Source organism: Tursiops truncatus, chromosome 8, assembly GCF_011762595.2.
Source record: "Tursiops truncatus isolate mTurTru1 chromosome 8, mTurTru1.mat.Y, whole genome shotgun sequence".
Taxonomy (NCBI): domain Eukaryota; kingdom Metazoa; phylum Chordata; class Mammalia; order Artiodactyla; family Delphinidae; genus Tursiops; species Tursiops truncatus.
In genome coordinates, this window is record NC_047041.1 from 18474382 (window position 1) to 18492101 (window position 17720).

The 17720-nt window shown below is 47.0% G+C and overlaps 1 protein-coding gene and 1 non-coding gene across 2 annotated transcripts in view; both read right to left on the bottom strand.

Annotated features, from left to right (window-relative positions):
• Positions 1-5150: 5150 nt before the first annotated feature.
• The window catches only part of HTR3B (5-hydroxytryptamine receptor 3B), a 44959-nt gene continuing 32389 nt past the window's right edge, over positions 5151-17720 (bottom strand). Inside the window, exons 6-10 of the mRNA XM_019942006.1 lie at positions 16839-17008; positions 16168-16325; positions 6692-6902; positions 6376-6558; positions 5151-5386 (exon numbers count right to left, since the gene is read on the bottom strand). Coding sequence (XP_019797565.1) covers positions 5151-5386; positions 6376-6558; positions 6692-6902; positions 16168-16325; positions 16839-17008 — 958 coding nt within the window. The remainder of the gene's footprint in view (positions 5387-6375; positions 6559-6691; positions 6903-16167; positions 16326-16838; positions 17009-17720) is intronic.
• LOC117313487 (U6 spliceosomal RNA) lies at positions 5894-5997 on the bottom strand. The gene has a single exon (XR_004527993.1). It is a non-coding gene; the product is annotated as a U6 spliceosomal RNA (small nuclear RNA).

Genomic DNA, 17720 nt, shown 5'->3' on the forward strand with positions numbered 1-17720 from the left:
CTTGGCCTGGAGCTTTCTAAAGAGGACGAGCAAGACGACTGGGCAGGGGGCTGGCCATCCCCATGCAGGTCTGTCCCTAGTGACACCAGTTAGGACTGATAATCCTGCTAGGCCCTCTTGGGCCCCAGGTCTTTGGAGCCTGGCACTAGGCTTGGGGAGAGGTAGAAGGTGAGGTAAAGGGCGAGCAAAGGGCTCCCCACCCCGGCTCTACTGCCTGCTATCGAGCCCACCTACTGCCCAGCAGAAAGCCTGGCTGCAATTCCCACTATATGGCCTCTGCCAAATGAAGCACAAACTTCACTACATCACCCCCCTGACAGGACAGGGAGGGGCTGGAGTGAAACGCTGGGCGGCTTCAGCCCCTAATCTAATCACTGGCATGGGTCATTTCAATTCTGGAGTGTGCTGGGGGCGTGGCAGCTCCCCAAAGCCTCCATGCTGGTGCTCAGCTAATTGCGAATCTCTTACTGTCTCCCAGGTGAATAACTCAGGACTAAGAGCTTCTGGTTGCTGAGATGGAGTGTGAGCTGGGGAACTGGACAGGGCAACACCTGAGATGGGCCCCGGGGCACAGATGGGGTTGCAGGGAGGGAAGCACAGCCTTCCTGGAGGGGACACAGGGACTGTTGTCCCTGCCCTGGGGTGACCACCCACCATCTGGGAACTGGTCTTAAAACCCAAGACCTAGAAACAGACTCACAGACATAGAGATCAGACTTGTGATTGCCAAGGGGGAGGGGGAGAGGGATGCACTGGGAGTTTTGGGTTGGCAGGTGCAAACTATTACATTTGCAGTGGATAAACAACAAGGTCCTACCGTAGAGCACAGGGAACTATATCCAATCTCCTGGGATAAATCATAATGGAAAAGAAAATATTAAAAAAAAGAAAGTCTATATATGTATAACTGAGTCACTTTGCTGTACAGCGGAGATTGGTACAACATTGTAAATCAACTATATTTTGATTTAAAAAAAAAAAAAGAAAGAAAGAAAAAAAAGCAAAACCCAAGACCTGAAGTTTTCTGGAACCTCAGAGCCACAGGGTAGGGTAAAAATTTAAGTTCCACCCCTTCCTACTAACCTTGTCTTTAGATATATAATTAGATCCCTGAGGAGTGAGAGGGCCCGGGAAGCCTCCGGGCTTTACTGAGGGGAGAGCTAATGCCTTCGGGCAGCTTCAGGCTGGCTGCCTGCAGGGCGGTTCTTTGGTTCCTTTATGGGTCTGGCCCATAGAGGCTTCAAGCTGGACCCCGGGAGACTGGCTGAGTCATGGAGATGTAAGAGGCGAGGGGCTCAGTATCCTTAACCACACAGCTCCTCTCCTCTAGTACAACTGGAGAAGGAGGTGGGGATGTCCTGGGAGGAAAGTGAGACCTCTACCATCGAATTATTGGCCATCCAACAGGGTGCAGAGACTGTGGGAGATTGTGGCAGCAGCCCTTGGAAGTTTTTCTGATTATAATGACAAATAGAGGGCTGCCTGTCTAGCCAGGGGTTGTGCATAACTAACTCTTTATTCTAGATGTTAGTGAAGTCCCCAGAACTGGAGCTGAGATTTCTTGGTGAGTGCTGAAACTACCTGAGATTCTGGGAAATAGCAGATGGTAGGAGCATTCACAGCTGGGAAAATCCCATTTTTGCTCTGCTCCTCAGTTGCCTTCCTCTATGAAATGGGAATCATGAAAGGTATAAACACTTGGAGAGGCTGAGCCAATGCTGCTCTGTAAGTAAGGGCTGCTGGTGCCCTATCTTCGTCCCACTGCAGAGGGACACTATTCCAGGAGGAGGGCTCTAAGTGCCATTCGCTAATGATAGCTTTGCTTCAGGCCCTGACCCAGGGCTTAGAATGAGTCCCTGGCTGCCACGTTGACATCAGGGCCACTTGGCACTTGGACAGAGGAGGTCCACACACTGGGGCCTGGCTTAGCAGCCAGGCTTCACTCGTGAAGGCCTGCTGACATAGAGAGGCTGGGAGAGATTCCCTAGGGAGAAAGCCAAGGTGAGCTGCATGGGAAGTGAAATGGGAAGTCCCTTGGGCAGCACCCACCCCCACCCCTCGCCCAGCCCACAGCCCAAGTCCCTGACAAGGAGGCATATGGTGGCTTCAGCCCTTGGCCTTTGGATTCTGGAATAAAGGCCCTTCTGGGGTATCCAGTCCATAAATGGATTCTGATAGAGGTAGCTGGAAGAGGACCTCACAGCAAAGACTAAAGAATGGAATCCGTCTGTTGATAGCAGGCAGGTGTTTTTATTTCACAATATATGATTTACTTTTCCAAGTACTCTTAAATACATTGCTTCATTCTGAGCCTCAAAATTCTGTGATATGGGTAGAATAAGTATAAGCAGCCCCGATGTCAAATAGTAAGCTGAAGCTCTGAGAGGTCAGTCTCAAGGTCCCCTGGCAAGGTAGTGATGGAGCCAGGAGCAAAGTCAGGTGGTGGAAAGGAAGGAGCCTCTGTAGTGGGGACCTCACCGCAGATCTTTTCCTTTTCTAATAACCGAGACAGTGAAGAAAGATTTGGGATCAATTTAGAGGCTAACTGAGCAGGTCGAGGCAGAGGAGACCAGGAGCAGGAAGTAGGAAGCGAGGAGGGAAACAGGTGGACGTTTGCATGGACACTTCCTGTTCACAAACTTCTTACACTCCTCATTTCATTAACAGCAGCAGCGGAATTTCATGGACAATTGGCGTTGAGCATTAACTGGGAGGTAATGAGAGGGAGGATGCGGTAAAGGCTGTTTGAATTTAAATTCTTTTCCTTTGGGGGGATGGGGGGGCAGATTTTTTTAAAGGCAATTTTAGTGCTGGAAAAAGTTCCTAGCAAACAGCAGTCCTCTGTAAGCAGTGTTAGGAGTAATGCCTTACCCTCAGCCCACGGTGTTCTTCTACCCACCAAATTCTGGTGCTTGCCCTGAGTGAGGGATGCTGAGGGACTGGGTGTCTGACCCTGGGCAGATTCAGTCCCTCAGACTTGGGGAAACACACTGGTAGATGGTAGAAATGTGTCTACCATCAGCCACGAGCTAGAATGAGTTTCTCTGCAATAGTTATGGCAGAATCACCATGAAAAAAAACTCTGTATGGACCTGGGCAGAGATGAGGATGACCTAGAAATAGAAAACAAGATTTCTGTTTTAGGAGTGTGCGATCTATTTGACAAGTGATACACACACACACAGAGCCATGAAACATTCAAGGGGAGAAGGATAGGAGATAATGTAAGTCTGAAGTTAGAGGAGAGGGGACAGAGTCATAGGGTGATCAGGTGGTAAGGGTGGGGGAGGAAGGCTGTTTTTTGAGCCAGGTCTTAGACAGGGACCTACAGATTGGTGAAACAGAAGAAGACTGTGCCAAGAAATAGAGGCTTAGATGGAAATGAACCCCTTCCTGAGCAGGATGGTAGGCAGGCTGGCTTGGCTAGATTGAAGGTTCTGTAATAGAAAGCAATGAGAAATGAAGAAAGTTAAATATAAGGAGAGGGAAACTTTGTGGAAGGCATGAATTCTAATCTTAGGATTCAGGTTATGAGGCCACAGGAACTGCCATAAGATAGGATAATCAGTACAGAATTGGCTACTGAGGAGAATGAACCAGAAGTTGATTAGTTACCCAAGTGCAAGGTGATCAGGGCTCTTCTATCTGGACAGATGGCTGTGGGCACAGATGGGGAGCTAAGGGGCCATTGGGACTCTGATGGCTAATTTTCTGTGTCAACTTGGCTGGGCCACAGATATTTGTTCAAACATTATTCTTGGTGTTTCTGTGAAGGTATCTCTTAAATGTTTAAAGTCTTTAAACCAGTAGACTTTGAGTAAAACAGATTGTCCTCCAGAACGTGGGTGGGCTTCATCCAATCATTTGAAGGTCCTAATAGAAAAAGACCAACCTCTCCAGAAGAGAAAATCCAGCCAGCAGACTGCCTATGAACACAAACTGCAATTCCTTCCTGAGTCTCTAGCCTGCCAGAATACCCTACAGATTATGGATTTGCCAAGCCTCCACAATCATGTGAGTGTTATGGGCTGAATTGTGTCCCCCAAGAATTCATATGTTGAAGTCCTAACCCCCAATATGTCACAGTGGGACTGTATTTAGAAACAGGGCCTTTAAAGAAGTAGTTAGGGTTACATGAGTTCATAAGGTGGGCCCTGGTCCAGTGTGACTAGTGTCCTTAGAAGAAGAGGAAATTTGGACACATATGTGTCCAGAAGAGAACCACAGGAAGAAGGCAGCTATCTACAAGCCAGGGAGAGAGGCCTCAGAAGAAACCAACCTTACCAACACCTTGATCTTGGACTTCCAGCCTGCAGAACTATGAGAGAATCAATCTCTGTTTAAGCCACCCAGTCTGTGGTATTTTGTTATGGCAGCCAGAGCAGACTAATACAAGGATAGCAGATTATAATAAACTCCTTGAACCCAAGGGCCATGCATTAAGCCTATCCCCCAGCTCAGTGCCTTACACATGGTGCGTGTTGATGAAATGTTGTGCTAGATCTGGATCCCCTCCAATAGGAATGCACTGCTGAGAAGGCACAGGGGAAGATAGACTCACCTGGGATGAAGGGAACGAGAGCTCCAGGATATAGATAAGGTGGGAACTTTGTGTTCTGGTTGGAGCAATGTTCCTTAGGGATCAAGTCAAGTGAAGAATGATCTGAAACTGACTTATTTTGTACTCTCTGGTGTGCCTAACACAAGGCCTAGGACCTAATCAATACTCAATACAAGTTTTGTTGAACGACCGACTGAATAAGTGACCAAGACAGGACTGGGAGATGGAGTGCTCTTACACCTTTTAAAAAACCACTTAAACACACATGTATGCTTTCATGTGCTAGAAATTTTCTGAAAGAGGTTGCTAACGGTGGTTACTTCTGGGGAGTGAAGTGGGTAAGAGGCCAGGATTACTTTTCACTGGATACCTCGTACTGTTTATGCATTTTCATCATGAATGCATTACTCCTGGGTCATTCAATAGCTAATTCGATGATGTGCATCCCTGGGCTGAATGAAAAGAGGCAACGGGGGCTGGAGAACATTTTACCCCATCATTTGTCCCCTTCCAATATCCCCACAAAAACTTTTCAGCCTTCCCCAAGTGCCATGCAAACACATTGATGGAGACCAGCAAACTTGGGTCTTCATAAGCCACTCCACAGCACCCAGAGGGAGCACAGGGTGATGGTGTAGAACCCCAGCACAACAAGATAGCTTTGGAAGAGCAATCGGTCAAAGCGCTCCAGGAGGGCCAGCCACCCAGCCTCCTGTCGGTCCGCCTGGTCCTGGGTCTGGAAGTAGCTGCTGATACGTTGAAGCTGGGACCAGACTTCCCTCAGGGTCCATGGCTGGGCCTGGTGCTCCTGACAGATGGGGGACTCTGCATGAGAGGAAGACACTCTAGGTGAGCCAGGGGCTACCAAGGCTCCCCCAGCCTTCCCATTGAAGCCGATGGCCTCAACCTTCAAGAAAGGTGGTGGGCAAAACTGGGCAGTGGGTTAGTTAGGATTGGGGACCCTCTCCCTACCTGCTGAGGGGAGGCAAGACTGCGCTGAAGGAACCCCTGGAGAACACAGCAAGTAGGGTGCTTGTGTAAGTAGGGTGTCGAGGCTACATCTATCCGGGAGATTTTTCTGAGCTAGCAGCCAGCCCACATTGACTTAGAGCTTCAGGGGCTGGAATGGTTCTTTTTTTTTTTTAATTGAGGTATAATTGACATATTATGTTAGTTTCAAGCGTACAACATAATGATTCAATGTTTGTATACACTGTGAAATGATCACCACAATAAGCCTAGGTAACATCCATCACCACACAGTTACAAATTTTTGTTCTTGTGATGAGAACTTTTGGAATGTACTCTCTCGGCAACTTTCAAGGATACAGTGAAAATATGGACTGCTTCATGACTTTGCATGTCATCCTTGCACAGGGGCCATGCTAACCTCTGTATCATTCCAGTGTTAGTATATGTGTTGCCAAAGGGAACACTGGGATGATTTGTATACTTTTGCACATTAAGCGATCAGATCCCACATGTATACAAACCATTTGTGTGTGTGTGTGTGCGCGCGTGCACACGCACGCACTCTGCTATTCTGGAGTCAATGGCTCCAAACTGGAAAATAAAACAAGCTAAGGGGACTGAGGCCCTGATCTCTAGGCTGACATGTGGCTTCCTGGCAAGCCAGCAGGAGACGGTCTTCAGTCTCCAGGGAGGTAATGTAATATGCAGGGCAGAGGTTAAGAAGCAGGTGTTTCCATTTTTTCATACAGCTGACTCAAGACGGCCTGGTACTCCACCCATGGGAACTAAGGCTGAGGGTGATAAAGCAGAACCAGGCAGGGACCTCAAGGCTTCTCACAAACCTGTTACCCCAGTGAGCTGGGCCCAGGAATCCATTCTAGACCCTTCTGCATCGGTGTCCCCTCGAAAGCACAAGAAGGTCCACTCCCGCTGGCTGCACTGCTCATCATGGAGGAATTTGACCAACAGGATGGACTTGCATAAGCTGAGGACCAAGAAGGCCATGCAGACCGTGAAGAAGACCCCTGAGGGAAGGAGCCAATGGAGGTGGAGTTAGCAGGGGTCCCTGGGCCTCTTCCTTCCCCATCTGAAAGGCAACATCAGATCTTGGACAGAAGTAATGCAAGACAGGTACCTAGAGACCCCGGAGCTGCTTACCAATTAGAGGCGTGGTCACTGCACTCTTCGGCACCTCATCAGACATGTTAAGCCTGAAGACGGTGTAGCCCACCAGCACGCTGCTCTTGAACACAATCCTGGCGTGGCAGGTGGGCGGGAGATAGAAGCTCCCCAGGTCCACGAGCATTAGGAAGATGCTGGGAATCAGCAGGCTCACAACATAGACCAGTGGGCGCCTGCGAATCACCACCTGGACAGGGATGAGGAATCTGTTGCCAAGAGGGTCTAAGCCAATGGACAAATGTTTGGCCAAAGAACACTTAGCCAAGAACACTTTCTGCCGTCCCAACATTTCTGCATAATAAGAAAAGTCTATGTAGTTTAGAATAGGAGATTATCTTGTGGTTTAGAAAATAGAAAAAAATCCTTTAAGCTTTTACATAGAACTAATATTAATATTATTAATCATTATAAGAAGAAGCTACCATTTATTTAGCACTTGCTCTATGCCAGGCACTGGAATAAGTGTTTCATATGATTTGTCTTATTTAATCCTCACAACAGCTCTGAGGGCTGCTCTGAGGGCTGGGTATTATTATTATTTTTTTTAACGATTTTATTGGAGTATAATTGCTTTACAATGGTGTGGTAGTTTCTGCTTTATAACGAAGTGAATCAGTTATACATATACATATATCCCCATATCTCTTCCCTCTTGCGTCTCCCTCCCTGCCACCCTCCCTATCCCACCCTTCTAGCTGGTCACATAGCACCGAGCTGATCTCCCTGTGCTATGGGACTGCTATGTGACTGCTATTTTACATTTGGTAGTGTATACATGTCCATATATACACTACCACTCTCTCACAGGGCTGGGTATTATTATATCCATTTTACAAACCGGGAAACTGAGGTTCCTAGGGATTAAATTGCTTGTCCAAATTCACATAACTGGTGAGTGAGAAACTGTTTTAAAACCAGGTCTTACACCAGAATCTTTCTTTTTAAACCATTTAGTTTGCAATATATTGTATTGGTTTTGGTTTAGTCTCTCTTCTTACCCGAGATGCAAACGCCTTAGTACCTGTGTATCTGTCAGAGTCTTGTTAGGAACAAATAACACAGTTAAACTAAGAAAGTTGAGGAGGGCTTGGCAAGGTGTGGGCAGGACATAGAGAAACAACAAGGAAGAGGACAGTGCCCCAGGGATTCGGGGGACTGCGTCAGCTGTTCCTACCCTTAGGCCTGAAGGGACCAAAGACCGGGAATGTGGTTGGAACTTGAGGGGACAGAAAGCTGGTTGGACTTGTGGCTTCCTTGTAGGAGCACAGCCAGCTGGCAGAAACACCGTGGGGTGGGGAGAAATGGAGAGATAAATGCCCCACTCACTCTCCCCCCTCCTTCCAATCTCCTGCCACTGCCTCCCCTGCTGCTACTGGCCAAACATGACCAGGAGTCCCAACTCTACAGGCCGTAGACCAGCCTCCAGGAGCAAAAGTAGATGTGAGGTGGAGGCACCTGCAGATACCCAGCAGGGCCTGCTGCACGGCTGGGCAGAGAGCTGCTGAGCAGGTTTCTTAGCTGGGAATTTAAGACTCATAAAATTACAATGATTGCTGTTGCCATTTTGTTATACCTAGCTTCTCTGGGATGGGAATAGGAGATGTCTGTAATGAACACAAAATCTATTCTCATCCTTCCTGGAGAGAAACTATGATATGACAGGGCTGTTTCCCCCATCAGACACTTACTGCTTTGCAATGACCGTTTGAGGGTGAAAATGGCATTTTTTAATCCTTCATGGGGCCAGAAATAATACCTATCTTACAGTGGGTGTTCGATAAATGTTTACTGAACAAATGAATGTTCTGAGCCACGTTGCTGTTAGATTTGGAAAAAAATAATGTCTGAAATCTCCCATTGCTCTGATTCATCAAACAGCTGAACGATTTCTACGTGTCAGATAGTGTGCTAGATACTCTTTCACATGGGATGTGAGTTATTTGCTCTTCACTGTCAGTTTGTTGGGACGTAATAGAGCATCCCCACTTTATAGATCTTTAAAAATAAAGCTCAGCCCCCTAGGTAAGCTGAGTAAGTGGCAGAGCTGGGATGTGCTCCCACATCTTCTGGTTCCAAGCGCTGTGCTCTTTCCCATACAGCCTACTCTTGGTCTGATCAGACCTCTGAGCTGAGTTCAGGGTCTTCTCTCTCACCTCTGCCTCCGTCTCCGGATGAGGATCACATAGACGGGAGCCAGGGCAGAGACCAGGGAAAGAGCAGAAGGTGGTGGGCGAAGAGCCTGGCTGGGTGAGACCAGATGTCACCTTGCTGGTGAGAGCAGGGCCTCCCCAGCCTTTGGGTCTGGAAGCGTGTCCTGACTCAGTGGAGTTCTGCAGACCAGAGCCATTCGGCGTATTGTAGTCGGGCTGTTGTCTTTCACACGAGACATAACTGGCTGCAAATATCTAAACCAGAGTGACACTCACTGCTTTGCAATCATTTGGTTAAAATACATTTTTACCCAAGTGCAGTCAACAAGGAAAACCATGACCTGTCATCAACCTGCACCTTTCTACTCCCTTCGTTGTGCTGTGACAGACATAGCCGTGTTTGGAGGCGCAGGGGGAAGGGAGTCAAGGGGCCAGAGTCCACAGGGGCTCTTGTGTTGCGAGCCCCACCTGGGCTGTTGGTGATCTAGCCATATGGGGAGATGGGGGCGACCAAGCCTGCTGTCTCTGGAGGGTAGAAGTGGGAAGACCCCCAGAGACTTCATGGTGGATGTTACATAAAGGAGATGAAAGGAATAAGAATACCACCCTAAAGAAAAGTACCAGTAGGCATGTTGGTTAAGCAGAAAGAGCCCAGACTTAGAGTCAAAGGAACAGCAGAGTTCCTAAGCTTCTCAATTTGATGTGCTGGTTCAAGTGATTCTGGATGGTATCGAACCTCTCCTTGCCTTGGTTTTTCCCTTTTTAAAAAAGGAGTTTACTTTTGCCTTGCCAAGCACCTTGGGTACAATTGAGATTAGCTGTTGTACTCTGTAAATAAAGTTCCCATGTAAATAGCGCATGCCGAGATGACTCTTCTCCACCCAGAGGCTGATACAGAAAGTGAATGGAAATCTGGGACAGAACCAAAGATGGGCAGTGTGGCTCCTTAGGGTCCCTGGTTCCTAGGAAAGTGCAGTTTCACCAAACCTCATGTTCCCCAAGGTGCCAGGGGAGAGGCGTGTCAAGAGGTAAGAGGCTGAGAGGCACGCCAGCTTCATGCAGTCACGAGGAGCCGGGCACTGAGATGGGCCCATGCTTGGCTTTGTGCCATTTTGAGATTCTTAATAATTTTTAAGCAAGGGACCCTGCATTTTCACTTTGCAGGAGGCCCCAAAAAGTATGTAGCCTGTCCTGTTGTGACGATACTCCTCACTGGCTATCAACAATAGCTGAAAGTAAACAGGTAGGTACAAGGGTGGACAATTAGCTTGGGCTGTGACATAAAGCAGAAGGCTCTATGTCTATGTTTGGCTTGTAAAATCGTGAAACTAGGCAGACCCTCCAGAACTACCTTAGCCGTTTTTCTGCCTTTTAGCAGGGATGTTCCAATTCCTAAGACAGATCAAATAGTTCCTACAGTTTTGGTTTTCTTCAAGCACAAAGGACCCACCTTTTTCTTTAAGTTGATCTGGGGGCAATGTTACCTATGGACTAGACTAATTTTCTCTACAAGCCCAGTACAGCCTAAAGAAACTCTAATTTTATCCCACAGTTTTCAGAAATGTTTTGTTTTCATGATCTCCTTTGATCCTCAAAGCCCTCTGTCCCCCTACTCAAGAAACATGAATTGAGCATGAACAGAGTATCAGGCACTATCCTAAATGATAGAGTTAGAACTGGTGACAGGACAAGTCTCTACTCTTGCCCCCCAAACCCCCAACCCACGTCTTATGGGATCAGGAACCAGATTCCGATGGTTAGATATTTCACAAGTCTGCAGATCGAAGTTTGCCCCAGAATGGACCATACCCAGGGTCTATTCTTGATTTGATGACAAGATTTGGGACTTTCTGAGTTAATGTTTAGGTGATATTCTGGTCTTAGAATTAGTACTGGAATGGGTTAAGACATTTGGGGATGTTGGGATAGGGCGTCTATATTTTGCACATGGGACAGACATGAATTTGGGGGAGTCAGAGGGTGGCAGATGGTACTGGGTTGAATAATGCCCCCCAAAATCTGTGTCTTTCCAGAAGCTCAGGATATGACCTAATTTGGAAATGGGATCATTGCAGATGAAATTAGTTAAGGTGAGGTCATATGGAATAGGGTGGGCCCTTAACCCAATGTGACTGATGTCCTTGTAAGAAGAAGAAAAAATGGATCTCCTTTGTATCCATTCAAAGGATAATGCCACGTAAGGATGGAGGCAGGCATTGGAGTGATATGTCTACAAGCCAAGGAAAGCCAAAGATTGCTAGCAACCACCAAAAGCTAAGGGAGAGGCATGGAGCAGTCTCTCCCTCAGAGTGCCCAGAAGGAACCAACCCTGCCAACACCTTGATGTCAGATTTCTGACCTCCAGAACTGTGAGAGAAGAAATTTCTATTGTTTTAAAGTGGTCCTTTGTGACAGCAGCTCTAAGAAACTAATACAGGCGACTTGGCCGGTAACACACAGTGGCAGGATGCCACAGACTGGACTGGAATATTACTGCTTATCTTTAGTTGTGTGTCACCATCATACAGGATTAGGCACAGAGTTTCTGGAGTCAAGTCCAGGCTCCACCAGCCACCCTATAACCTTGGTTAAGATACTTAACTTCTCTACACCCCAATTCAAACACCTGTAAACATGTGGATCCTTAGCGGCTGCATCTCACAGAGATGTGAGGGTTACAGTATGACCTCTTAAAACAGTGCCTGGTTTGGAGTTAGTGCTTGGTTTTGTGGTTACTGTTACCATGTCTCCCTGGGCAGATTTTGAGGCCTGTGATAGGAACCAAGAGACTTGTTTTATTCATGCTTGTGTCCTCAGTGCTCAGCATTGAGCTTGGTGCACGATAAAAACACAAAAGGTGTTCATTGAGCTGTATTAGAGTCTGTTAATAATGCTGCTTTTAGCTCCAGTAGGGTGGGAGAGTGGAGTGAACCCAAAGGGGGGCTCTCATCTTAAGGTCAGTGTTCTGAGGGCTACCTCTCTGCAGGTCACGTCAGGCAGTGACCCCTGTATGCCAGGGGACGGTATGTCACCAGCTCAATGAGACACCACTCTCTGCAGAACTGCCCCTACCTAGAGCCCATCATTTCTAATGGACTAAAGGAGCTGGTGCCTTTAAATTCCACAGAAGGGGAAGAAAAAGCACTTTGGTTTCAGTCCGTATTCTCCATTAGACACCCTTCAGGTGTTAGCAATATTATGCCACAATTTCATTATCCATTAAAGCCAGGTAATAATAAGTACACAAAGGTATTTGCAGCCTATTGATGTTAATGAAAGAGATCAATCTAATTCAGAATGTGTATGTAGAGAGCTCCTTGGAGATGGAATAGGCCCCAAGGTGAGCCTCTAATTGCCTCCTTGATGGTAGACCTCACCAGTACTCAATTTTGCATGACCATCTTTATGACATAGTTGGAATTTTGACGCCCAGACTCACGCTTCATACAGAAGCCCATTCTCCTCCTCTCCCAAGCCCCTCCTAACATTCCCAATTCAGAAAGAATGGGAAAGTTGCGGCCATTTAAGTAAGATCCTTGCACAAGAGTGAGAGTTTCTTGGATCTAGACCATGGGTCGGGTTGGATTAGCAGAAAGTCCGTGATTCCAGAGTTACTTGAGTGACCCTGGAAGGGTTTCTAGGGGTCTAAATTCTATCTCTCTATCTCTCTATCTATCATCTATCTATATATCTGTGTGTGTGTGTCTCTCTCTCTCTCCTCTCTTTATCTCTGTCTCTGGAGTGACCTAATAGAGCTTAGAAGGATCCTCTATCAAGTTTCTGAGCTGCATTCAAAGGATATCTCAATGAAATTAATCTACCCTACTCTAGAAAGGAAAATTACATCTGAAAGTGAGGGTAAACAAGGCGCCTTTCTTTCCCAGATGCCCCTCTGCATTTTTCTAGGAGTCCCCTGTGGACCTCCCAATTCTGGCCGCATGAAATTTAGTCAGTGAGAGGACATCTGTGGTCCAGCTCACTTTAGTTCCCACAACGGTCTGCCCTTTTCTATCCAACGTAAGTTCTCAAATTTTATTTCTACCGCCTCTCACTTCTACCCTCATTCTTTTTTTTTTTTTTTTTTTTTGCGGTACGCGGGCCTCTCACTGTTGTGGCCTCTCCCGCTGCGGAGCAACAGGCTCCGGACACGCAGGCTCAGCGGCCATGGCTTATGGGCCCAGCCGCTGCGCGGCATGTGGGATCTTCCCGGACCGGGGCACGAACCCGTGTCCCCTGCATTGGCAGGCGGACTCTCAACCACTGCGCCACCAGGGAAGCCCTACCCTCATTCTTTAACAAACAAAAAAGAAACAAAACACTACATATAGAAATCAAATGTTCACCCTGCTCTTTCTGGGAACCAGCACCTCTGGCAATGTGTTGGAGGAAACCTCCCCTCCTATGGCTGCTGGATCGGGTGCCAGGCTGCACACAGACATCCTCGTAGGCAGAGGTGCCTGTGCTCTGGGCCCCCTGCGGAATGCAGCCTGACTCCAAAGTGTCACCGGTGCCCTCTGATCATCAATACATGTCCTAGAGCTGCAGACATGATTGCACATTAGCCAGAACTAATGGGGCACCCGGAGCATTTGGTTCAGTATCAATGGCAGCATGTACATCAGGCCCAGGTTGATGACATACTTAGAATAGATCTTTGTTCCTCCTGCCTGCCCCACCTGTTCCCTACCCCCTGCTGGGTAGCCTGGACTTGGACATAGGAGGTGATTAGATTAAGAGGGAGTTGATCCTTTGCTGTCAGGACCCTGGCAGGCCCATTGTTGGCATGGAACTGGGCTCTGAATTTCACATTATTGGCTAAAGGTCGTTGAAGGACACCAGGGTGACTTGATTGCTAAATTCAGAGTAGGATGTCTGGCACGGAGTAGGAGAACATGGGCCGACACGGTGCACATAGGGGGAATAGGGAGTCAGGGAGGCTGAACGAGGTCGAGGGGGACAAAGAACTGAACTGGAGAGTCATTCAATCTACTTGTCTTCCAAAGTTGCAGGAATGCCCCTGAGTCTGACTCCCTGCCTTACCAAACATGATCTGTGGCTCTTCCCAGGATTCTTTCCCTACTCTGTTCCAGAGGGCCAGGGTGGAAGGCAGCCTGCTAGATAACCAACCTTAACCCCCAGGGCAAAGGTCCCCAGGGAGAAGTTCCAAGAGCATGAAATCTCGCACCGATGTCCCCTCCAGCCCCACTCAGTGTAAACACTGAATGGAAAAGAAGGGTGGCAGTGAAGACAACAAACGAATGGGACCTTGGTCCCCGAGATCCAGGGAGGAGATCGTCTCCTCCCTTTAACAATCTTTTACGTCTCTGTTCATCATATTTAACATGGACTAGGACATAGAAAACCTCTTGCCAGGACTTCCCTGGTGGCGCAGTGGTTAAGAATCCGCCTGCCAATGCAGGGGACACGGGTTTGAGCCCTGGTCCGGGAAGATCCCACATGCTGCGGAGCAACTAAGCCCGTGCACGAGCCACAGCTACTGAGCCCACGTGCCACAACTACTGAAGCCCGCACACCTAGAGCCCGTGCTCCACAACAAGAGAAGCCACCTCAACGAGAAGCCCACGTGCAGCAGCAAAGAGTAGCCCTCACTCGATGCAACTATAGAAGAGCCTGCGCACAGCAACGAAGACCCAACACAGCCAAAAATAAACAAACAAATAAATAAATAAAGTAAAAAAAGAAAACCTCTTGCCACTGTTGAGAAGACAATTAATATCTAGGGTAAAGGGTGACATGTAACTACAAATAATGGCTGCTCTATGGAGAGAGTGCGTTTGTGTGCACGGGAACACACACTCCTGTTTACCTGCCCCGTCTCCCATCTTTGTTTGTCTCCTCCGTGCATGTAGGTAATGGTGTGTGCAGCGTTCTCCAGAGTGCTTGATAGGTGACTGTGTTCCACCCTGCATGTGCTACTCTCTCACATTTCCCTTTAATGATCTCCATTATTCGGGCTGCATTAATAATGTTTGTGGGCTGATATCTTTAAAATTAATGAGGTGTTTACTCTTAGCCAAGAAACTCATTGAAATTAAAAAAGCTTTCTTTTTCCCCTCCCTTTCTCTTGGTAAAAAAGTGGACAAACAAGCCACAATGCAAGCTTTGATAAAAACCAAGCAGAATAGGCAAGAACCCAAGCCCTACCGCAAAGAAGGTATGAATTGGGAGTAGCTGGTGCCTGGAGTTATACATTAGTCATGTTCAAATCACAGCTGTGTCTAAGAGGGCTTGATTTAACAAGAGCTTTGCTAGAAAGCTGCATACCACACCTTTTAACCAATGGAGGACTTCTGTGCCCTCAATAATCGCTTATTTCATCCCCACCGCTCCCCTTAGCATAGGATTATCCATTGTAACCGTAGCACCTTAGTCTAGTCTGACTTTTCCTTCTTATTCAAAAGGGTTGTTTCCAGGAGACTTCATCTGTGTGAATTCATCTGTGCAATCCTGACCTGTCTGTAGTCTCTACTTTTCAATCAGATTACCTGGCATGAAAGACCCTCCCACTGCCCCCAGCTCCCACCACCAGCTGACTTTGTGCAGAAAAGCAGGACTGAATATTAATGACAAGTCTGCCGGCTGCAGAAACTTGCTGCAAAGTATCAGGCTTCACTGTCCTGCTCCCAACTGCCTCCCAGGTGTCTGCTGGACAAATTTCCCCAGGAACAGTGCAGCCAAGGGCATTCCCGGTGACACATCTGAGAAGTTCGGGTTCTTATCACGTCGTACTAGAGTAGTTGTTCTCTCTGACCTGGAAACCACCAGTAGTCTCTGTGGATCCTGCAGGTGATTTGTTAGCTAATCCCTCAAGATACTCAAGTTAATAATATGATAATTTTATGCACTTGAGTCTGGGATTAATTAATAATTTACTCAATTGCAAACAAGACATTAATGTTGAAGAGACACTCTTCTCCCAATTTTTTGTTGCTGTTGTTGTGGGTTTTTTTTTCTCTCTCTCTCGGTAGCAATTAAAAGTGAGGATGTTACATGTATTGAAAGCCTGGAAGATTCCTGCTGTAGGGGCTGGTTCAGGTCTCTGTCTGAAAACCATTCTCTTTATATTCACATATGGAATAGCTACAGCAGGAGTCCAGGATCTACGGCTGAATCTCTCGTCTCTGAAATGCCAAAATGCAAGTGGATGTTGGAACCATTGGAATCTCCTGTACTTAGGTGGTAATGAATGAGAAGATGCAGGAGAGAGACTCCTCAGCCCAATAGAGAAGGTGAAAAACTGCAGAGAAGTGGGCAACAGGGACAGGAATGGGGAGGACTTACATTAAACTGAATCTGTGCAAAATCTCCAGCGCTGCTCTGCAGGATGTTGTATGTTGAGGACACAGAAAGAAGTTCCCACTCACCGTCATTCAAAAATTCTTTTCGGTCATGTGTAATGTCTTCTCTGCTTCTCAGGAAGGCCAGGTCTACATCTTCCACTGAAAACAGAAACACTTGACTTCCCATGGAGAGAGGCACCAATATTAACCCACTTTTCCAACTCGCAATTCAAATCCTTCCTTTTTACTCCTGTCCCCACATGGACAGTCTTATGGAGATGGGGTTCAATATACTATTTTGAATTAGGGGTAGGGATGGGGGATAAAAACTTTCAGGTCATGAAAAAAAGCAGCTATGAACTGAGGGTTTGTACTCCATTGTCTATAGAATGAGACTTCTATAACGTTCTCAATGGCAGTAGAGGCCTAATATTGTATTTTCAAACCAACAGCAGCAAAGGGCAATATCTCTGGGCACAATACTGTACTTAGTCTGAATTACAGCAGGAGCCAAATAACTACAAGAAGAGATTTAGATTTATAAAAAGTCAATTATGTGCAAGAATAAAATAGACCTGAGGGACAGCAGAATGTAATAATTTCACCTATGTGAGCCAACCCAGCACAACAAGTGTGTTTGCCCACTAGCAGGCTACACCTCTCATGGCTTACCTGTGTGCAGAATGCTATTGAAGGTTAGGCTGCAATTCTGAATATCGAATGGAAAAGCGTATGTCTCTAAACTGCATGCAGAGACCAGTAGGATGGACTTAGAGTGCTTAATGGTCCCAGATGAGTTCACGTAAACATAGGGAAGATCAGGTGATCTTTCAATGTCCACACTATATGAAACAAAAAAGATCTTTGTTACAGAAAGGGCTTTAGTCATTCCAATACATAAGCAGAACTGATTATGAGATGATAGTGACCGTAACACCCAAGACTAGCCTAGAAGTGCAAAGACAGAATCGCACTTTACATGAGATAGCCACCCTGGCAAAGGTGGGTTCAGCAATGACAGCCTTGTAAGTCAACTCACTGGAGATCAGCTCGGTGCTTTGTGACTGCCTGGAGGGGTGGGATAGGGAGGGTGGGAGGGAGGGAGACGCAAGAGGGAAGAGATATGGGAACATATGTATATGTATAGCTGATTCACTTTGTTATAAAGCAGAAACTAACAACCATTGTAAAGCAATTATACTCCAATAAAGATGTAAAAAAAAGAAAAAAAAAAAACACAGGCATAGGACTTCCCTGGTGGTGCAGTGGTTAAAAATCTGCCTGCCAATGCAGGGCACAGGGGTTTGAGCCCTGGTCTGGGAAGATCCCACATGCCACGGAGCAACTAAGCCCATGTGCCACAACTACTGAGCCTGCGTGCCACAACTATGGAAGCCTGCATGCCTAGAGCCTGTGCTCTGCAACAAGAGAAGCCACTGCAATGAGAGAAGCTCACGCACCGCAACGAAGAGTAGCCCCTGCTCCCCTCAACTAGAGAAAGCCCACGTGCAACAACAAAGACCCAATGCAGCCAAAAATAAAATATATAAATAA